General features: G+C 44.2%; 1 protein-coding gene across 1 annotated transcript in view; it reads right to left on the reverse strand.

Moving 5' to 3' along the window:
• Positions 1-304: 304 nt before the first annotated feature.
• The window catches only part of LOC144683566 (adenosine receptor A1-like), a 106,756-nt gene continuing 83,489 nt past the window's right edge, over positions 305-23,571 (reverse strand). Inside the window, exon 2 of the mRNA XM_078546713.1 lies at positions 305-5,584. Coding sequence (XP_078402839.1) covers positions 4,924-5,584 — 661 coding nt within the window. The 3' untranslated portion in view covers positions 305-4,923. The remainder of the gene's footprint in view (positions 5,585-23,571) is intronic.

Below are 23,571 nucleotides of genomic sequence, written 5' to 3' on the forward strand. Positions count from 1 at the left end.
GGACTTGCATAAAATGTGCAGATAAATGTGCACCATTGCACTGAAAATTGATGTCCCAAAGTCTATTTATTGTCAAGTGTAGATTGCAAAACCATTCCGATCACCCTTCAGTAAAGCAAAAGAGGGAAGAGGAAGCTCTTGTGCTTTGGACAACTGTAGATCACCATTCGGCAAGGCTGTTTGTCTACCCACCTAGTCCCAGGGTGATGGGGAGGAATTATAGATCAGAGAAACAAACCTGTAAAATGAGAATGGAAATAACAAAATGTACAACCAGAATGATTAGTTGCCTTTTTTATTCTAATACTTCTGGAAATATATATTTTATTTACATATTCACCTACTGTCAATACAGCAATTTTATTACATCAACCCATGACGTTTGCATTCACCAATTAATTTAAATAATACTTTTCATATGTACAGTCATTTTTCTTTTGTGCTATTCTGAAATTCCTTTTACTTTGACAAAACAATATTTGATGGGAAACATTGGTGTACAGTAAACGAGCACTCGAATGAACAACAATGAGGAGGTGAGAGGTTTAACTGAGTTCTGGTGCAAAGAGGACATAGGCTCAAAACAGCTTGAAAATGAGAGCTCAGCTCACATTGATGAAAAACATTTTAACAGATACTAGGGGAAAGCGTGAGAATATTTAACAATATGACAAATCTGATGCATTCATCACACTACCTAAAATACGATCGCTCATTTCATATTTACCACAACACAATGTTAATTTGTATTCAAAAATAACTCTTTCAAGTAAGGTATGCCATGGAATTCCATTTCAAAGACCACTGTTTTGTGGTATGATCCAGTTGAAAGGCCTTGCATGAGTTTGATTTATTTTCTGCTATTTTTCCAAGTTTTATGTCAAATCGCTCTGTCACTTTTCATGTCCAAGCTTAAAAGCAATTGTGGCCTGCTGCAGTCATAATATTTAGTTTTCACTTTCCACATCAGATGCCCTCTGATTCCAGATGTTGTATCCTCAAAAACATAAGTTAAATAACACATAAACATTTACCACCTGAAGAATACTGATGTTTTCCATTGTCACTTAACAGAATCAACTATGAAGTAGCATTTCCAAATTTCAGTCATATATTACTTAATTAATCTCAACCTGTCCAATCATTCTCATTCAATAAATTAGCACGAGGAAGGATGTGTGTGTGAAAACACAGACAACTCTTCATAAATACATGTGATAAGATGTTATCTGAACAATTTACACCATTTCCCTGTCCTTTTGTTAAGTGCTTTCATTATAAATTGTAGCACCATATGACTCTCTGTGATTCTGTTAATGTCTTACACTATTACACAGCCCTTTTTTTCAATGTAAGACTATCATTGCTTTGGGTTTCTATTAAGTATATGAGAATAAATGTCCAGAGGTACAATAGAAATAGGAATGCCATCTGAAGTTGGTCTAGAGTTAGGTTGCATATGATGGATTAATAATTTTTTTAAAAACTAATTTTCTTATAAAATAGCAGAGTTACTTTTTGACCCAGAGAAGAAAACCAAGCAAACTGGAATAGAGTAGAAGAAATATTTATGCAAAGTGTTTTTTTAGGAAAGGTTTTTATTAAATGGTCATTTTTCACACATGCAATGGTGGTGCTTGAACAAAGTCAACCATCCTCTGCATTGCCCACAAAACTGTCAATTCAATGGACTTTAAATGTGTCGAGAAATGGTGCTACCAGAGTCTTGCCCATCTTGTTTTAAATACACATATGAAAAGGCAAATAGGTTAACAAGAAGTTTTATTTTGCATTAGCGTCTCAGACATCACAAAGCCCCAGATTCTGCTAATACCCGATTTGAAAATTGGAAAGTTGTTACAGTCGATACTTATTAAACTGTTGAAATAAAATGAAAGTGGTCTACTTATCAGGTGACCATCATGAAATGAATCAAGATACTGGAAATCAATTGGAGTCTACATCGCTAAAGAGGTATTCTGCTAATAAAGTCCAGGCTAATAGAAACAGCTACTGTTACAATAATTACATTATCATTTCATTTCTCATTTTGACTTCCCTATTCATAAGCTTCAGATGTTACCACAAAATTACAAAGGGGTGTCCATTCTGTATTACTAATTGTAATAAAGTGCATTTGGGAAATTTATGGTTACATATGTAATAAATCTATTCTTAAACTGCACAGGCTGACTGATTGATTCAAAATCATAGAGTTATCAGGATGTTATTTTTGTATTAAAATAAGTAATTCCTCACTAGAACACTCTATGAAGCACCTCAACCTCCAAATGTGCATTCCTAAAGAATCCTTTAGTAACAGTGAAGTACATTATCCTAGCCTTGGAAAGGATGCACAATGTTAAATGCCTGAAAGGTACAGGCTCCTTTCCTGAAAGCAGTGAGTCACACTGAGGTATAGCTCCACTGGCATCAGCAACAATCTGGTACCTCACACAAATGGTCATTTGTTGTATGTGAAGTCTAGACAGTGAGTAATGGAACATTATTTCACTGAGGAAGGGATCACAACCAAGTCTAGTTTTGCTCTCATCCAGCACCCACCCATGCCCACAATCCACCATGAATCACTGGGTAATAAGCACGTGCAAAAACTATGGCTAATTTTTCTTCTCTGTTGTGCTGAGGCCAAGTGTAGAAGTGTTTTTGGTGCTCTGGTTGAGATGAACCAACAAAGGACAGGCTCAGCATCAAAACTAAAAACATTCTGCTCTGGGTGGTTTACTCCTGGTTCCACTGGATTATCAAGGGAGCCGAGTTTCTTAATGAATGGCTTCAAAACGATTGATACCCAGCATTTAGTGTCATCTGTAACAAGGCCAGGTTTAAAGTCAAACATATAAAAAACAAACTAAACTTATTTTTTAGAAACTGATGAGGGAGTAAAACATGGCTTAGAGGAGTATCTATAGGAATCACTGAGTCAGCAAATGAGTTTAAGGTGGCAGGACTTCCAGTAGGGCTTAAGCAAACAATTTATTTTATCATGAATAATGTAAAGCAAACAACATTTTTTTACAAAGCAAACAAGAATTTTCAACTAGCTTTAAAAGCAACATTATGTCAAGGAGAAGTGATCTGACATGTGAAGAAATCACTGAATCAGTAGGAAGGTACAATCTACTTTTGTTTTTGTTATGACGAAATCATGGGAAAGATATAAGTTCATGAAGCATGAGAGCTTTGGTACTAATCATAGTAATCACAATAAAGCTGTTTAATTGACTCCACCATTATAGTCATTTGTTAACACTAGATGAGTATTACAATAATTAGTGCAAAGTAGGTGGGAGACATGGAGAAGATCTGGCATCACACTTTCTACAATGAACTGAGAGTTGCTCCTGAAGAACAGCCAGTCCTGTTCACGGAGGCCCAAAGTCAATGGCGAAAAAAAATCTCCATTTGATAGTTAATGCATTCCTTTATCTAACTGCTCCAGTTAAAGACTGTAATGCCCGAGTGAAAAGTAGCATTGAAAGTAACTTATCTTTAGAATTCTTACTGGTAGCAACACTGATACCACCATATTCAGAGCTCCTACTTGGCATTCAAGTGGGCACTGCTCCAGTGTATCAGATGCAGCGCCTGAGATAGATCTCTGTCCTGAAGCTTATATAAAGAACTGAAACAAAAAGAAAATGATTTACTGCCAAGGAGAAACTCATGGTAAATATGAGCTGGTGATGGGATTGGAAGCTGAATACACATCACCAATAGTATCAGAATGAACAATATTGATAAGTGATATCAGATAGACATTCAGAGCCACTCTGCATAAATATGAATCATTGATGGTATTGGGTTAACCTGCATGATGAAGTGGTGAAGTGGTATCAATGGTGACCATTACATGGCATGTAATTTACAAATAGAAATGATTCAATTGTGCTGTTGGCTTACAGCATCTGAATGCAGGTAAATGTTCAGATTAAATACAGAAGAGCGTCACATACACTCTGCTCTTTCCAAACTCTGTATTAAGTTGCATGAAATAAACATGGGCAATCAACACAGCTGATGTTTTCCAATGTCTTAGTGCAAATTTTAGGTCAATAACAATGATTTCTGTCTTCTAGTGAACTGCTAAAGATTAAAATGTTGATTAAAACTACCACAACAATAGTTTACAGCTAAACATAAGGCCTGCTGGCTATATCTTACAGAGTAATACAGCGAAATGAACCACCTGTATCAGCAAAAGTACACACATGATGATATAAAATCCACTTGCTGATAAAGCATATTGTCAGGTCACCACATTCCTTAAAATGATGCACAGCGACGGTCTTAAGCAGCAGTTTCATTTTTTTTATTTAAGTACGTCAGCATTTTGATCTGAATTAATTCCAGTCTGTTAAAATAAATGAATCCTTCAAGAAAAGTTGACTGTACACGTGGAATATAGAATCTTGGCACTTTAGCAATGATGTTGCTATGGCAAAGGATTTGTTTATTTGGGAGCTGGAATTCTTTTCCTTGTAGATGTGATTGGTGAAGTGGAAGCTAAGGCCGCTCTCCGCTGTGTGTCACCTGCTGTGTTTCTGAACTCCTTTGCTGTGACAGCCAGGTATCTTGGCCTGTGCTCACCCTGTTGTTGAGTCAGCGTCTTTGTTAAATTCTGAGAATATGTAAACATGACAAGGAGAGAAAAAACAGAGCAAAACAGTGGAAAACTAAAGGCTCATAAAGATTTTGTCAGCTGTGGTTCAAATCCTGAAATAAAACATTCTTTGCTAGGAGGTCAGGTGACAGCTGAGGATTCGCTCTGAATGTTTACCATAGCAACACACAGCATTTTAATAGTTAATGAGTTCGATGGCAATGTGTCAAAATCAGCTTTGATAATGATTTTGCACTTGATTATCCAGGCCAATTGCTTCAGGTTAAGAAGTAAATAAATTACAAAGTACTCTTCTGTTCTCTCATAGCTCTTGACTGTTCTCTGCTTAAATTATTTGAGTTGTGATTTTTATTACACCAAATGTACTGGCTCCAAATCTGGAGAAAAGTCACTCGGAACTTGTTTATCTTGAAGGCATAAACTATGGGGTTTACAGCAGAGTTTGCATGGGTTAGAAAGATGGCAATGTACATCACTACATTTGGTTTGTCATGTAAAGAATAAAATAGTGTAATGCAGTTGATGATATGAAGAGGAAGCCAACATATTGCAAACAAGAGCAACACTAGAGCCAGTGATTTGGCAAGTTTCAATTCCTTCCCATAGTACCTGCTTGGATCGGCATTGTTGATTGACACTGCCTTTTGATTCAGGTGCTTCCGAATAAGATTAAATATTTCCACATAAATCACAAACATCAACACGAGAGGTGGCAGCACCCATCCAAAAAAGTTGAAATAGACCATGTAGTCCATGCTGATCACAGTCTCAAATCGGCACACAATTATATTGTTCACGAGACTCGCGTTCACTCCATCTTGAGTTGCTTCAGTGTAATTGTTCCATCCAAACATTGGGATCATGCCAACAATTATAGATATAACCCAGCACAGAATAACAGCGGTCCCAGCTCGTTTCTGTGTTACAGTACTCTTGTAGCTGTGGAACAGAAGTAAAAACACCAGGTTAGATTATCAACTCCACATTTAAACTGATCGTAACAAATTTCCTTCTAAAATGAATTACTGTGATATCGGCAAGTACACAATGCTTGAGCAACAATGCACAAGACCATGGACTGATAGAGTGTAAATTAATTCTCCATTATTCTTAGACATTTCTTTTTAAGGTGGTGCCAATCAGAAGCCAATGCTTCCCCTCAGCAAATGAGGAAAAATGGAAAACACATTCACTCTTGGCTAATGTTAAGTATCTCCAAGGAACCTTCTGGTAAAGGGATTAATGGAGATGAAACTTTTGGGGCTAATTGCAAGCATACATCATCATTTTAATCCGGAATGACTAAAGCTTTATTTACCTTATCATAAACAGGAGACAGATTTTAGCCTTTGAGATTCAAATCAATTCAAAATGGAGCCCAAAGCAGCTCAACAAAAGTAATGGAATACAGCACAAGAAAAGCTCAGCTTAGAAAATGATTGGTTTCTAACAGCAACTTGCCAATGTACTTAGGCATTCACACAGCAGAATCAAAAAGTAAAGGAATTGTTCTGGATTCAAGGATCTATGAGAAACATGCATTTAATTAATAAACAATGAATGGATTGATAAGTTGAGAAATACAGAAATGCTGCCGATGTCAGTGACAGTTTCAGTTTAGTTTCAATTTAACTGTATTTTATTTCCTTTGATGCTTTGCTGCTAAAAGTTCCTGGAAGTAGAAGACATGGTCGCGTAAGATTTCACAGTAATTTGCGGTCACAAAATTAGGCTCTGTCGCAGCATTTCTGCTGGTGCCAGGGAAGCCTGAAGCTGCAGGGCAGGACTCTCCCAGCCATTTCCAGTGTGACCCATGCCCTGACTGACAATACACTGATGTGGGTGCGCTGTGTCGGCGCTGGAAGCACGCAGTGTGGGAAGATTGTGATTTCAAATGGTTTCTAACACTGATTTGGCATACCATCTGCCATTTTGGAACGTGCATACAGCTCACTTAATGCCTTCTAGGTTTAAATTCCACTGCAGGGCTTGAAAACAAAAACAAAAACAAAAAAGGCTGGCATTCCAGTGCAGGACTGAAAAAGTGCTGGACTGTCAGAGGTGCTGTCTTTCAGATGAGACATGGGGCAGAATCACGCCAGATTTGCACAAAATGCAGTAGTAGGTGGGAAAAAAGGACTTTTTACCCGCTGGCTGCAATGGCGTTTTTTTGTGCCTTAGTGTCCCATTCTCGGCACGCCCACCTCATTAATTATGCATTCCCAGGAAACAAGCCAGGTCGCTGGTGGTTCGACCTCTGATTTGCCCACCCCACCATCACCTCAGGCCTTCAGTAATCCAGACGCCATATTTAAAGGGCACCCCTGCACCGAGTTAACACTCTCTAAGGCATCGGAAGCTGCTGCAAAGTCATGGCTGCCGTAGGAAGAAAACATGCTGCCTCCAAATTTAGCGACACCTCCCTTGAGTGCCTCCTGGGCACTGTGGAGGCCTGCCATGAAGACGTCCCCTACGTCTGCTGTGGGCAAAGACCAGGAAGCAAGGTCATCACTCCAACATGGGAGGTGGTAGCAGCAGTGGTCAGTGCCAATGCCCTACAAAAGAGGACAGCCACCCAGTGCCGGAAAAGGATGAATGATCTCTTCCATTCCGCCGGGGTACGTCATCCTTCTCATCACTTTCAACTCACACACTCACAAACCCATCACACATGCACAGGGATCTCACTCTCTGCCATCATCATTCACCCTCTCACACACACCTTCATCTGCCCTGCAGATAGTGTCCTCATCCCGTCCATGGCACCACTCACCACCCACACATGCCAGGCATCCTTATCATCTTTTAGCTCTGAAGAAGAGTCATACGGACTCGAAACATTAACTCTGTTTTTCTCTCCACAGATGCTGTTAGACCTGCTGAGTTTTTTCAGCATTTTCTGTTTTTGTTTCGGATTTCCAGCATCCGCAGTATTTTGCTTTTATCCTTATCATCTGGCCTGGCAGGTGTCCTACTTACACTCTCTCCTTCTGTATTCTTGCAGGACAAGCTTGCACACAACAAAAGGGGGAGGTAGCAGACTGGTGGAGGAATGCCTGACATCAAGATCTTCACAGACTTTGAAAATAGAGTCATCCAGCTGGCCAGCGATGATCTGGACCTTTCCTGTGCTGATAGTGATGTCAGTGGTGCTCAACCAAGTGAGGGTCCAGCAGTGCAACATCTATCAGACAACCATGCTGTGAGTCAGTTCCCCTGTTGCACAGTCCCCTGTCATGCACTAATTATATCCCCTTGCTTATGCAGGCACATCTGGCAAGCAGTTGAGGGGGCTCCACGAGTCAGATCCTCGACTCAAGCCCCGAAAGCACCTTGGAAGAAGAATCTGATGAAACCCTAAATGAAGACCCGTCACAGCGCTGACCCACACCCTCCACCAGCGCAGAGGTACACACCTTGCTGGGACCTACTTCTAGAGTGACCTCGGGGTCACAATCTGGTGAGCACATTGCACTGTCTGATTCAAAGCAGGTGGCGGCAGGGACTTCCCAGGTGTCCAGCACTCGGAGGACTGCTGGAGGCCTGAAATCTGCTGAGCTCAAGTCAGGTGAGGAGCCTCTGGGTTTGGTCATGTCTCAGTGGCTGGAGTTGCAAAGGCAAGCTCGGGAACATCAGGAAGGGATGTCCGCTGCACCCCTCAGGTTGCAAGGCACAATGAAGGAGTCCGCCCACCTTCAGTCTGAGGTTATTGTGCGGCATGCCAATGCACTGAGGTTAACACTGGTAGGATGGCGGCTGCCATGGAGACCTTGGTCCAGGACATCAATCCTGCACTACTTTGCATGCTCAACTCCATCACTGACACCATAGTTGGCCTCCAGCAGTGTCAACGCAAGAAGGGCGCAGGGCAGCTCAATCTCACTCCAGCTTCCCCTTCTCCTCAAGGAGTCAGCCAGGGTCCTAGGGCACCCATAGGGAGGAGGACCAGCAGGTGCACATCCTGGGGCCATCCACCCAGGTGACTCTGGGAGTGTCCGGCCCATCCGAATCGCTTCTTCCTGTGAACCCAGCAGCTCCAGCTCCACACTGCCACACGGTAGTGCCCCGAAAGCATGCCGGGCCCTCCAGCTCTCGGCCCCCCAGAGGACACCCGCCCACTGGACTGGTCCAGGCACCGGAATATCATTTTCAGCGTCCTGAAGGTTTGCTCCACCAAGGTGCGAGTTGCAACATGAGCCTTGTTGTAACATTGCTCTGCTGCAGTCTGAGGCTGCTGCACGGGCGTCATCAGCCACGTCCTCTGTGGGTAGCCCTTGGCCCCGAGGAGCCAACCCTACAGCCTGTGCGCACCCTGGAAAATGTCAGAGGTCTGAGACCTGCTAAGGATGTAGGACTCATGGACGCTCCCTGGAAACCATGTGTAGACCTGTAGGATGTGTTTATTGTGGTCACACACCAGCTGAACATTCAGCAAGTGGAAGCCCTTGTGGTTGACGTAGTTGACTGCTTGTTACCACACCTTTTGAGTGCAGTCGATGCCAACCTCCACTTATGGAAAACCTGAGATTTGTGCACATCCCAGCACTCTTGCTTCTTGGATTTCCTGATCCAGTCTGAAATGCACTAAGTTCTGTGGCTATCAGAAGATGACGTCCATGACCTCCTGGATATACTTGTGCGTGGAGGTTTGCAAAATCCCGCACAGGTCACCTGGAAGGAGCCACGGCTGTAAAAATTGAGCGCCGTGGTCACTTTCATGGCCACTGGTAGTGGGTGCCCTCTATGTCCCCGTGGTGCCAAATCCTGCAGCGGGTGGCATGTGTGACCGACCAGTTCCCTGGATATGCGCAGTCTTCAGCGACACTGGTTCTCGGTCATCTGCAGGAATGCCAGGTGCCGTCTATAGACCCTGGGTCTAGCGAGGCGCCTACAAGTGACGGATCTCTGTGGATCTTCAGCTGCGTGTGCAGCAGGCCCTGCCGCCCCTTCCTCTTGAGGGAGGTGCTCCTCCCTTCACCAAGCCAGGTGCCTCCACCATTCTCTTCTACTTCTTCTTCTTCTCTGCTCCCTGGAAGCCATGAGACATGCCACTAAATCACCAGGCTTCATGATCCTGATGTTCTCCTCCTGCATGATCAAAGAGGGAGATGCGTGGGTTAGCATAGGAGTACTAAGAACCTCTCTTGGTTAAGTCTGAAAGCCCCTTCAATGCATGCTGGAAAGTGCTGGCCACCACTTGGATGGCCAGTGTGTAGTGTGCTTATTGACTGTCCAAAACCCCACCCACCTCTGCCCCACTCCACTTGACCGATTGGTGGCAGCTTTGCTCACTGGACTGCAGGCTGTGCTCGCAGCTCAGGAGCAGGCATTCTCCTAACTCGCACTGCAAGGCTGCGCTGTTAGCTTGAACCATAATGAATACTGCTCCAAACCTTAATAAAGACATTGCAAGGGGCTGTGAGCACCTCCACCAGTGACTGCGCCATGACCAGCTTTTGCAAGGGGATTGTACAACTTGCCCAGTCGGCCAATTGCTCTGCTGCCCCCTAAAACACACACTAATTTGCAGTCTGCCCTGAGGGCTGAAAAGTTGAAAGCTTCAGAGGCCCAACTCCAAGCATGTCAATGGAGTTGCAGCTCAATGGTCTCAGCTGTGGCTTTTCTAAGTGCGTGGCCGCTTCCCTCAACCGCCCTCCCCCCAGCTCGGCCACCCTTCAGTCAGGGTGCGCTGCCTTGCCCCCACCCCCCGGCATGTGTTTGAGTATTTCCTTCAGTCTCTCTGTCCTGCCTTGCCCCCCACCCACAACCCCTGACACCCTGGTCTGACCCACACTGGGGCCCTTGCCCCTGCACTGCACTGAAAACCAGCCGGGAAAAAGCGTCTTGCCTGTTTTCCCCGCGAATGTGCAGCGCCTCTTCCTTAATGTCCTATGGGTGATGTTCGCGAGCTCTGTGCAAGGTTGTGTGCACTCACCTCCGAGTTCTCCTCGAAGTTTGGATTCCCAGGTGCACACTTTTTAAAGGCAGTCGTGAAGCGCGCTGTTCTGAAGTCATTCCGACATGTGGAGTAATATTGACGTGGGGGGGATGATTCCGGTGAGCAGGGCTTATAATTAGATGCAAATGTTTTTAAATTATGTTCCTGACGTGCGGCAGTGGGAATCAGGCCCGCAATTGACATGTGGAGCAGACGATCACAAACAGGCTTCACGATGGCGTGGAACCAATTTTTGGCCTCCTCACCATATTGTTCCCATCCTCCCCGCCCGCCATGACAACCAATGTCAACGGGGCTGGAAAATTCCAGCCATGAAAGCAAAGCCCCTACTGCCTGTTTTGGTGGATGCAAAAGATCCCATGGCATGATTCCGAAGAAGAGTAATGAAGTTATCCCCAGTGTCCTGGCCAATATTTATCCCTCAATCAACATCACAAAAAGACAGATTATCAGGTCATTTCATTGTGGGAGTTTGCTGAGCGCATATTGCCCGCCACGTTTCCTACATTACAACAGTGAATATGCTTCAAAAAGTGCTTCACTGGCTGTAAAGTGCTTCGAGGTGTCCAGTGGTCATGAAAAGCGCTATATAAATGCAAGTCGCCCTTTTTCTTTTTCTCCCTTAATCTTTCCCAGCCGAACATGCTTTTAGCTGCACATGGAACTCCCACCCCAACTACTGCTGGTTAAAGGGCTAACCATCCAACATTCCAGTGTGGTTCTTGTGACATTCTTTTGCAGGTGCAGAGTTAGTGGAAGATTTTTTTATTTGTTCACAGGATGTGGGTGTTGCTAACAAGGCCAGTATTTGTTGCCCATCCCTAATTACTAGGGTTGCAACTCCTCAGATGATGAAGTACTCTGTGCCCACATGCAGCAAGATCTGGACTATGTTCAGGTTAGGGCTGATAATGGTAGGCAATTTTCACACCACACAAGTGCCAGGCAATGGCCATCTCCAATAAGAGAGAAAGTCTAACCACCTCCCCTTGATATTTAACAGCATTACTATCAACATCGTGGGGCACTGTCGACCAGAAACATATCAGGACCAGCCATATAAATACTGTGGGTTACAAAACCAAATCAATGACTGGGAATTCTGTGGTGAAATAACACACCAGCTGATTCTCAAAAAGCCTGTCCACCATTTACAAGGTACAAGTCAGGCGTGATGGAATATTCTTACTTGATTGGACAAGTGTAACTCCAGCAACACTCAAGGAGCTCAACATCATCCAGGGCAAAACAGCTCATGTGATTGGCACACCATCCACCAACTTAAACATTCATTCCCTCCATGGTTGTACTGTACACCATCTATATTATGCACTGCAATAATTTGCCAAGCCTCCTTCGATGGTACCTTCCAAAGTCATGACTCCTACTACCTTGAGGAACTGGAGCAGCAGGTGCAAGGGATCACCTGCAAGTTCGCCCCCAAGTCTCACATTCTGACTTGGAACAATATCGCCGTACCTTCACTGTAACTGGGTTAAAATCCTGGAACTCCTTTCCCAACAGCACATGGACTGCAGCGGTTCAAGAAGGCAGCTCGCCACCACCTTTTCAAGAGCAGTTAGGGATGGGCAATAAATTGCCACCAATGCCCACATTCCAGAAAATTAATAGCAAAAAAAAAAGCACTGTTGCATTGTCATAGAGTTGACCACCGTTTCCACACTGCAAAATGGGCTCCGAGCTCTGTGTGATGCCGTGTCAGGTTGGAGCCAGACTTGCCCATGTTTTTTAACAGTGAGAAGAGGTTCTGTGGCGGGCATGCCAATTCAGTAAGCATCTCATGTGCAGGTCCATCAGTATTTTCCTGTAGACTACTCCATTGAAGTCCTCAGCCAAGTCTCTGCAGCAAAACTTGCATGTGACTTCGTCGCCTGGGAAGCTGGCACATAAATTATCCCTTGCCTTTGGCCTGGCTGCCTAGATACTCATCATATACTGACCGTGACTCCATTTTAACCTCTAGGTTTGGTGCAATACCAGCATCAGAGCTGTTGGCTGCAAACGTCATGTTAAGGGATGATGCTTCTTCATCTGAGATCTGGGGTAACTCTCGGTTTTCATGTTAAGGCTGTACTGGCTGACCAGGCAGCAGCTCTTGGCTATCTGAAAGCAGAAATTCAGAATGGGAGAATTGGGGTGAGGGAAAGTGGGTTGGGATGGAAAGCAAGAAGTCCATGATCACACCTCCTGCAGTTTGCACTTCATGCCAGAGAGCAGGACAAGGGTGAAGTGGGATTTGAGAAGGTGCATAAGGTGGGAACACACCATCATCCTGCCTGTTCTCAGTACTGCTGGATACAATGGCGCCAATTGTAGCCAGCCCTGTGTTACAGAGCACCATTTCTTCCAGAGGGCCCAGGAGATACAAGTGTGCCTATCCCCTGCGAGTTCTCTGCTGCTCTCTGTGGTTATGTCACTTTGTCCTACAAGAGAGGGGAAAGAGTGTGTTGCATTGTGTTTGGGTGATGTGTCTGACATAGCTGACCTTGACCACCCATGTGAGTTATTGACATCTTGCGGCACTGAGGCCATGTCCTGGAGTCAGACTCTGGGAGTTAATCTCATTGATCACCTGCTCCCATGTCTTTCTCAGGGTCTGTCTTCAAGGCCTCCTGGCTCCTGTGGAAACATGGTGTCTTTCTTCCTTCCCACCTCCATCATTAGGTGATGCCTCCAGCACCACAGCCAAAAACCTGGGAGTCTCTGCTTCTTTCTTGCCTGTTGCTCCATTTATCACACTTTTCCTTCTAGCCAAGCCTTACAGAGGCAATTTCAGCAGATTGTCTCACATGAGTGCAGCACCCCACTTAGGTTCTCTGGCTTGAAGAGGTTCTGGCTAGCTGTGGGTCATGCTAGCCACCCATGCAACTAGCTCCCCTACAGAGTGTGCAGCCAGTGGCTCAAATATTGGTGTGGGAGAAATGAGTTTGAATTCATGGGACATTGTACTAGTACTGGGGAAAGAGGGAGCTATTCCATTTGGATGGGCTCTACTTGAATCATGCTGGGGCCAGTGTCCTAGTGAATCGCATAACTAGGGTTGTGGATAGGGCTTTAAACTAAATAGTGGGGGGGAGGGTTCAGTTGCATGGAAATATAAAAAATCAAAGTCTAAGGAGAGGGTAAGAGTGCAGGTTAGTGACGAGGCTGATTGTTACCAGAAAGTGAAAGGAAGGGACAGAGTGTGTGAACGCCATATTGCACCAAAGAATTAAATAAGAGTAGGGAAAATTGACAATAGGGAAAACTTAAAGGCTTTGTATCTGAATGCGAATAGCATTCAGAATAAAACTAAGGAGTTAACAGCGCAAATAGAGGTAAATAGGTATGATTTGGTGGCGGTTACTGAGACGTGGTTACAGGGAGAACAGGTTTGGGAGTTGAATATCCAAGGGAACTCAGTGTTTTGGAAGGATAGGCAGGAAGGAAAAGGAGGTGGTGTAGCTTTGTTAGTAAAGGCAGAGATCAGTGCTATAGGAATGACATAGGCACTGGAGAGCAAGACGTAGAGTCAGTCTGGGTAGAAATAAGAAATAGCAAGGGAAAGAAGTCCCTGGTGGGAGTAATCTATAGGACCCCAAACAGTAGTTCAGCACTGGGGCACAATATAAACCAGGAAATGCTGGGAGCATGTAAGAGAGGCACGGCAATAATCATGGGTGATTTTAATATGCATATAGACTGGACTAATCAAATTGGCAAGGGTAGCCTCGAGGGAGAGTTCATAGAGTGTATTAGAGATTGTTTTTGGAGTAATATGTTGTGGAACCACTCAGGGAGCAGGCTATTCTGGATTTGGTTTTGTGTAATGAGATGGGATCAATTAATGATCTCATAGTAAAGGATCCTCTAGGGAAGAGTGATCATAGCATGCTAGAATTTTAAGTTCAGTTTGAGAGCGAGAAACTTGAATCCCACACTAGTGTTCTGGAGTTAAACAGAGGTAACTACATAGGCATTAGGGTAGAGTTGGCCCTAGTGGACTGGGCAGGAAGACTACAAGGTAGGACAGTTGATGAACAGTGGCAGATATTTAAGGAGATATTCAATTCTTCCCAAGTAAAATATATTCCAAAGAGGAAGAAAGATTGTAAGAGGGGAAAAAGCATCCATGGCTAAGCAAGGAAGTTAAAGATAACATAAAGACAAAAACTAAGGCATACCAAATTGTAAAGGTCAGTGGCAGGCCGGAAGATTGGGAAACTTTTAAAGGTCAGCAAAGGGTTACAAAAAAATAATAAAAAGAGCAAAGGTAAGTTATGAAAGAAAACTAGCGCAAAATGTAAAAACTGATAGCAAAATCTTCTACAAGCATATAAAAGGAAAGAGAGTAGCTAAAGTGAATGTTGGTCCCTTGGAAGATGAGACTGGGGAGTTAATCATGGGGAACGCAAAAATGGCAGAGACGCTTAATCAATATTTTGCCTCAGTTTTCACGGTGGAGGACACTAGTACCACCCCGATAGTAACAGGTAGTGCAGAGGGTATAGAGAAGGAGGAACTTAGAACAATCCCCATCACTAGAGAAAAAGTACTGAGCAAACTATTGGAATTAAAGGGTGACAAGTCCCCAGGACCTGATGGCCTACATCCCAGGATCTTAAAGGAAGTGGCAGCGGAGATAGTGGATGCATTGGTTATAATATTCCAAAATTCCCTGGATTCTGGAAAGGCTCCAGTGGATTGGAAAAATGCTAATATAACGCCCTAATTCAAAAAGGGGGGGAGGCAGAAAGTAGGAAACTATAGGCCAATTAGTTTAATGTCTGTCATTGGAATCTATTATTAAGCAAGTAGTAATGGGGCATTTGGAAAGTCAAAATGCAATCCATCAGAGTCAGTATGATTTTATGAAGAGTAAATCATGTTGAATAATTTGCTAGAGTTCTTTGAAGATGTGACAAGCAAAGTGGATAATGGGGATCCTGTAGATGTAGTATATCTGGACTTCCAGAAGGCCTTTGATAAGGTGCCACACAAAAGATTAATACACAAGATAAGATCACACGGAGTTAGGGGTAATATATTAGCTTGGATAGAGGATTGGCTAACCAACAGAAAACAGAGAATCGGGATAAATGGGTATTTTTCTGGATGGCAAGCTGTAACTAATGGGGTGCCACAGGGTTCGGTCCTTGGGCCCCAACTATTTACAATCTATATTAATGACTTGGATTCAGGGATAGAAGGTACTGTAGCTAAATTTGCAAATGACACCAAAATAGGTGGGAAATTAAGCTGCAATGAAGAAATAATAAATTTACAAATGGATATGGACAGGTTAGGTGAATGAGCCAAAATCTGGCAGATGGAGTTAAACATGGATAAGTGTGAGGTTATCCATTTTGGTCGGAAGAATAAAAAGGTGACTTATTATTTAAATGGAGAGAAACTTCAGAATGATTCAGTGCAGGGGGATCTGGGTGTCCTCGTGCATGAATCGCTGAAAGCAAGTATGCAGGTACAGCAGGTAATAAGGAAGGCAAATGGAATTTTGGCATTTATTGCTAAAGGAATAGAGTATAAAAATAGTGAAGTGTTGTTGCAACTGTACAAGGCATTGGTGAGACTGCACCTGGAGTACTGTGCACAGTTGGTCCCCTTACTTGAGGAAGGATGTAGTTGCATTGGAGGCGATTCAGAGGAGGTTCACTAGATTGATTCCAGAGATGCGGGGCTTGTCTTATGAGGAGAGATTGAGCAGTTTAGGCCTATACTCGCTAGAGTTTAGAAGGATAAGAGGAGATCTAATTGAGGCGTATAAGATGCTAAAGGGGATAGACAAAGTAGACGTGGAGCGGATGTTTCTCCTTGTGGGGCATTCTAGAATGAGAGTCCATAGTTTTAGGCTAAGGGATGGTAGATTTAAATCAGGGAAGAGGAGGAATTACTTTTCTCAAAGGGTCGTGAATCTGTGGAATTCACTACCTCAGATTGCAGTGGGTGTCAGGACGCTGAATAAATTTAAGGAGGAGATAGACAGATTTTTAATTAGTAATGGGTTGAAAGGTTATGGGGAGAGGGTCGGAAATTGGAGTTGAGGCCGAAATGAGATCAGCCATGATTGTATTGAATGGCGGGGCAGGTACGAGGGGCTAAATTGCCTACTCCTGCTCTTAGTTCTTATGTTCTTATGTCAGCAATGCGTTTCGTGCTGGGATGCGTGCTGAAATCAGTTCGATACACAAAGCTTGTGTGCCCAACATTAGGCTAATCCAACTTCCTTCTGGATATTTAGCTCAGGTGAGGTCATCGCATAATAATGACATCAACTTGATTAGTAATAAGTCTCAAGAGTTGAATGCTGATCATCAATTCTGTGCAGCAGAAACCATGCTTCAGGAAACACTGTTCACTAACTCAGACAACATTGACATTTGCAATTGGCTGAATTCCAGACGTTGTCAAACACAGTACTGGGTACAAATCATTTGAAATACTTTATGGAATTTATTCGCCTTTGTCAGCTCTATCTAATTTACTTTTGTACTTTAACAACCACCCATTTATCTGCCTGAACAGAAGTCCAACGGCCCACATTCCTCTGTGGTGTTGATATCCAAGTTATGCCAGCTTGTTACAGCTAATACAGGAAAGTAAAACTTTGTTTGGGCAAGGGGCACCTTGTTCACTGTCTCAGATACACAATTCATGAGGTGAATTCTGCTGCTGGTTTCTTTATTATTTCACAAGTAACACTTCAATGTTCAATGAGAAGTGTAGGAGAGTATGCCAGGAACAGAACCCGGCACATCTAAAAATGAGTTGCCAACCTGGTAAAGCTGCAAGACAGGACCAAGCTGAAGCAGCATGCTATACAGGGCTAAGCAATCCCGCAAATCAACCAATCAGATCAAAGCTCTATTCATATTCTATGCCATATTCATCATGAATGGTGGCAGCCCTCTGTCTCGTAAGGCAATGGTTTGTGCCGTGGTGGTCACGTCTGTATTAAGCTTCATCTGGTATGGCTCAGGGGCCCCACCCTGTTATGAGAGTCTGCTACATTTGCTGCAGGGAAGACAGTGGGCTGAGAATGTGAGCAATTTTCTGGCCTCTAGCTTTTTGATTCTGCTCACCTCTTTCAAAGCCCTTGCAAACTGTCAGTCTCCAGAGGTCATGGCTATCAGGCATTGTCTCCCAGTTGTCAGTGTCCACGTCTGCCATCTTCATATCTCACTTGCAGGTGTCCTTGAAGCTGAGGAATAGATGTCCAAGAGGTCACGACCGTGTTGCCAGTTCACCATACAGAAGGTCTTTGGATATATGGCTGCCATCCATCCGATGAATGTGACCAAGCCAGCGCAGACATTGTCAGGTTATCAACTAGTGTTTGCTGATAGAATTAGCATGCTCCATGACCTCTGAGCTGGTAACCTTCTCCTGCCAAGAGATGCCGAGGATCTGCTTGAGACAGCGAAGGTGGAAACTGTTCAGCCTTTTCTCCTGCCTAGCCTAGCTATACTTTAGAGGAGTGTGTTAAGGATGCAGGTTTGGTAGATTGGCAGTATGGTATTCTCAGTCAGGTTGCTGTTGTTCCACATTCTCTTACTCAGTTTGGACATAACAGCGGCAGCTTTTGCTTGTGTTGATTTGAGCATCAAGTGACAGGTTGTTCGTGATGTAGAGCCTAGATATGTGAGATTATCAACAACCTCCAGCGTCACATTGTCAATGCTGATAGATGGCAGTATGGCAACATCCTTGACCATGACATGATGCTGATGGTCAAACTAAACTCTTTACAGGTGTGAGAGAGTCTGTCCATTTCTTGATAATGGTGTTCCTCAGTAGGGAAGACTAGTACATCATTGTCAGCGTAGAGCAACTTTCTGATAATGACTTGGCTCAACTTTGTCTTGGGTCTTAGGTGCTTAGTTTTGTCAGTTCTGGTACGTAAGTCTACCCTCTGTAGATGACCTGAAGGCTTATGACAGCAGCAAAGAGAAGAATATACCAGAGTGTCGGTGCCAGAACACAATCTGTCTGACCCCATTGCGGATCTCAAAGGGCACTGATGTTGCCCTGTCATAGCTGACCTTACCCATCATGTTGTCATCGAAAGAGGAGATCACATTGAGCAGCTTTGGTGGGCAGCCAACTTTCTCCAGCAGCTTAAATAAACCACTTCTGCTCATATGGTCAAATGCCCTGGTGAGATTAATGAAGGCAATATATAGTGGTCTCCTTTGTTCACGGCATTTCCCTTGCAGCTGCTGGACTGAGAAGATCATGTCAATTGTAGATCTTTGCAGGTTCTTCTTTGTTGACCATAAATGGAGGTGGACAATTAAACAACTGACAGGAGACTCCACAAATATCCCCAACATTAAAGACAAGGCTTAAGCATCCGCAACCATCTTCAGCCTGAAGTGCTGAGTTAATGATCCATTTTAACCACTCCTCAAGCGCCCAACAACACAGATGCAAGTCTTCAGCCAGATTCACTCGTGTGGTATCAAGAAATGGCTGAATGCACTGGATACTCCAAAGGCAATGGGCCTTGATGATATCGCATGGTACTGAAGACTTGTGCTCCAGAACTATGTGTTCCCCTAGCCAAACTGTTTCAGTACAGCTACAACACTGATATTTAGTTGACAATGTGGAAAAGAGCCCGGGTATGTTCTGTCCACAAAAAGCAGGACGATTCCATTCTGGCCTATTACTAGCCCATCAGCCTTTCTCAATCATCAGCAAAGTGGTGGAAGACATTATTGACAGTGCTATCAAACGGTACTTATGCCGCAATAACCTGTTCATTGATGCTCAGCTTGTGTTCAGCCATGGCCACTCGGCTCTAGACATCCTTACTGCTTTGATCCAAACATGGAAAAAATAACTGAATTCCAGAGGTGAGGTGAGAGTGACTGTCCTTGACATCAGGGCAGCAGGTTGTGGCATCAAGGATCCCTAGAAAAAATGAGTCAAGGGGAGTCAGTGGAAAGCTCTCCACTGGTTGGAGTCATACCTAGCACAAAAGAAGATGGATGTAGCTGATGAAGGCCAATCATCTCAACCCTACAACATAACAGCAGGAGTTCCTCAGGCTAGTGTCCTAGGCCCAACCACCTTCATCAATGATTTTCCCACCAAAATAAGGCCGGAAGTGGGGATGTTTGCTGATGATTGTACGATGCTCAGTACCAATCACAACTCCTCAAATAATGAAGCAGTCTATGTCCCCGTGCAGCAAGACCTAGGCAACATTCAGGCTTGGGCTGATAAGTGGCAAGTAACGTTTATGCCACACAAGTGACAGGCAATGACTAACTCCAACAAGAGAGAATCTAACCCTCAGCCCTTGATAGTCAATGGCATTACCATCAATGAATCCCTCACAATCAACATCCTGGGGGGGGTTACCATTGCCCAGGAACTGAACTGGATCAGTCTTATAAATATTGTGGCTACAAGGTAGATCAGAGGCTGGGAATCCTGCAGTGAGTAACGCACCTCCTGACCCACCAAAGCCTGTCCACATCTACAAGGCAGAAGTCAGGAGTGTGTTAGAACACTCTCCACTTGCCTGGATGAGTGCAGCTCCCACAACACTCAAGAAGCTCAACACCATTCAGGACATGGCAGCCCGCTTGATGGGCACCCCATCCATTACCTTAAGCATTCACTTCCTCCTCCACCAGCTCACGGTGGCATCAACCTGCCTCTACAAGACACATTGCAGCAACTCACCAAGGTTTTATCAAGAACACTTTCCAAACCTGCGACCTCTACCACCCAGAAGAGCAAGGGCATCAAATGCATGGGAATGCCACCATCTGCAAGTTACCCTCTACTGAAGCCACTTCACTGTCTCTGGATCAAAATCCTGGAACTCCCTCCCTAACAGCACTGTGGGTGTACCTACACCACATGAACTGTAGCGGTTCAAAAAGGTGGCCCACCACCACCTTCTCAAGGGCAATTAGGGATGGGCAGTAAATGCCGGCCTTGCCAGCAATGCTCACATCCCATGAATGAATATATTAAAAAATTGTAAATGTACTGCATAAAGGCTGCAACTGTACTGATTGCATTTATTACATGGAATGCAACATCAATGTACATATTTTAAAATGTCATCATTCATTCACATTTATAATTTAAATGCAGTAATGAGATCACAGATTTGAGCTACATTCATGGAATCTTTGTGGTTTACAAAGATATCTCAATTGGGTTTGATATCGCAATCTTCATTTCAGGATACCTGACACCGTACAGTACCAGCATTTCTGCCCAGGCTCTGAGTAGCAGAGATCATTCCCAAGGTCAGACAGCTCAGCTGAGAAAAGTAAGATGCACTGCCCACTATTGTTAGCAGGCTCAAACATCAGCCAGCACTGATCTCAAATTATAATTATATTCTTGACAAGGTTGTAAAGAAGGCATATGGAATGCTCTCCTTCATTGGCAGAGGGATAGAATATAAAAGGATATAAGGATATAATGTTGGAATTGTATAAAACACTGGTGAGGCTACAACTGGAGTATTGTGTGCAGTTCTGGTCACCACATTACAGGAAGGATGTAATAGCTGTGGAGAGAGTGCAGATGAGGTTTACAAGAATGTTGCCAGGGTTAGAAAAGTGTAGCTACGAGGAGAGATTGGATAGGTTGGGGTTATTTTCCTTAGAACAAAGAAGGCTGAGGGGTGACTTGGTTAAGTTGTACAAAATTATGAGGGGAATAGATAGAGTGGACAGGATAAAATTGTTTCCCTTGATGGAGAATTCTAGAACCAGGGGACATAGATTCAAGATAAGTGGCAGAAGGTGTAGGGGGGACATGAGGAAGAACTTTTTTCCTTGCAGAAGTGGTAGAGGGTAGTGGGTGTCTGGAATTTGCTGCCCAAGTTGGAGGTAGAGGCAGAAACTTTAAACTCTTTTAAAAAGTACCTGGATCTGCACCTAAAGTGCTGTAAGCTGCAGGGCTATGGGCCGGGTGCAGGAAGGTGGGATTAGAAAGGGCACCTGGGTGTCCTCGGGCTGGCATGGACAAGATAGACCGAATGGCCTCCTTCTGTGCTGTAACTTTTCTATGGTTCTATGGTGATTGTCGCTGGCTAGGCCAGCACTTATTGCCCATCCCTAATTGTCCTTGAGAAGGTGGTGGTGAGCTGCCTTCTTGAACCGTTGCAGTCCAAATAGTGTAGGTACTTCCACAGTGCTGTTACAAAGGGAGTTCCAGGATTTTGACCCAGTGACAGTGAAGGAACAGTGACATATTTCCAAGTCAGGATGGTGAGTGGCTTGGAGGGGAACTTCCAGGTGATGGTGTTCCTATGCATCTGCTGACCTTGTCCTTCTAAATGGTAGTGGTCATGGGTTTGGAAGATGCTGTCTAAGGGGCCTTAGAGGGTTTCTGCAGTGCACCTCATAGATGGTACACATTGCTGCCATTGTGCATCGGTGGTGGAGGAGGTGAATGTTTGTGGACGGCGTGTCAATCAAACAGACTGCTTTGTCCTGGATGGCATCCAGTTTCTTGAGTGTTGTTGGGGCTGCATTCAGCCAGGCAATTGGAGAGTATTCCATCACGCTCCAGACTTGTGCCTCGTAGGTGGAAAGGCTTTGGGGAGTCAGGAGGTGAGTTACTCACTACAGGATTCCTAGTCTCTGACCCGTTCTTGTAGCCACAATATTTATATGGCTAGTCCTTATATTGGCCAGTTTCTGGTCAATGGTAACCCCAGGATGTTGATAGTGAGGGATTTAGTGATGGTACTGCCATTTAATGTCAAAGGATGGTGGTTAGATTCTATCTTGTTGGGGATGGTCATTGCCTGGCACTTGTGTGGCGTGAATGTTACTTGCCACTTGTCAGCCCAAGCCTGGATATTGTTCAGGTCTTGCTGCATTACAGGGGTGGTGGAATTGTTCTATGAGGAAAGTTTGAGGAGACTGGGCCTGTATTCTTGTTATGTTCCTCCTGTCGGGTCGCTTTGCTCATGAACACGGTTGCACACCTATCTGCTGGTGGGGGAGTTGGCAAACAATATACTGCAGATGCAGAGACCAATATAAGATGAAGCACATGGTGTTTATTTACACAAGTAACAGAGCACTAATGCATAACAGAGCACTAATACAATGGGTGCTTCTCAAACCAGACCCTGTTCTATACTGCTGATTAACATTGTAGCCCGCGCTACACAGCCATTGGGTCTTACAGTCATGTGGTCAATCTGCTCACATTCTCTTAAAGGTGTTTTACACCTCAGATTACCACAAATCTCTAGAGTTTAGAAGAGTGAGAGGTGACCTCATTGAAGTGTGCAAAACTCTTACAGGACTCGACATGGTAGATGCAAGAAGGATATTTCCCCTGGTTGGGGGCATCTAGAACCAAGGGGCAAGTCTCAGAATAAGAGCCTTAGAACTGGGATGAGGAAGAATTTCTTCAGTCAGAGGGTGGTGAATCTTTGGAATTCTCTACCCCAGAGGGCTGTGGAGGCTCAGTCACTGGGTATATTTAAAGCAGAGGTTGGTAGATTTCTAGATACCAATGACATCAAGGGATAGGGTTGTAGTACAGAAAGATGGCATTGAGGTAGAAGATCAGCCATGATCTAGTTAAATGGCAGAGCAGGCTTGAGGGGCCAAATGGCCGACTCCTGCTCCTATGTTCCTATATCAGCCCAATGCATTGCACCACTCTCACTGATATGCTCCCCTCTCTCTCTTGCAGGACCCTTCCTCCTCATCCTACAATCTCTTCTCATACACAAACTGCAGATGGTGTAAGTGTGCACCTCCTGCTTTCACCCCTCCTCTCACTTCAACCCTACCCTTCTGCCTTTCTTCCTGCAGATTCCCAAGAAACTGCAAACTGGGCAGGCAGGAGCAAGAGCAAGGAGTCGAAATTGGAGAAGAGACTGTCAATGAAGAAACACCGTTACACGCTCTCACACTCACAGCCACCAGCTCAGATATTGATAACACGG

Source organism: Cetorhinus maximus, chromosome 8 (genome assembly GCF_964194155.1).
Source record: "Cetorhinus maximus chromosome 8, sCetMax3.hap1.1, whole genome shotgun sequence".
NCBI lineage: Eukaryota > Metazoa > Chordata > Chondrichthyes > Lamniformes > Cetorhinidae > Cetorhinus > Cetorhinus maximus.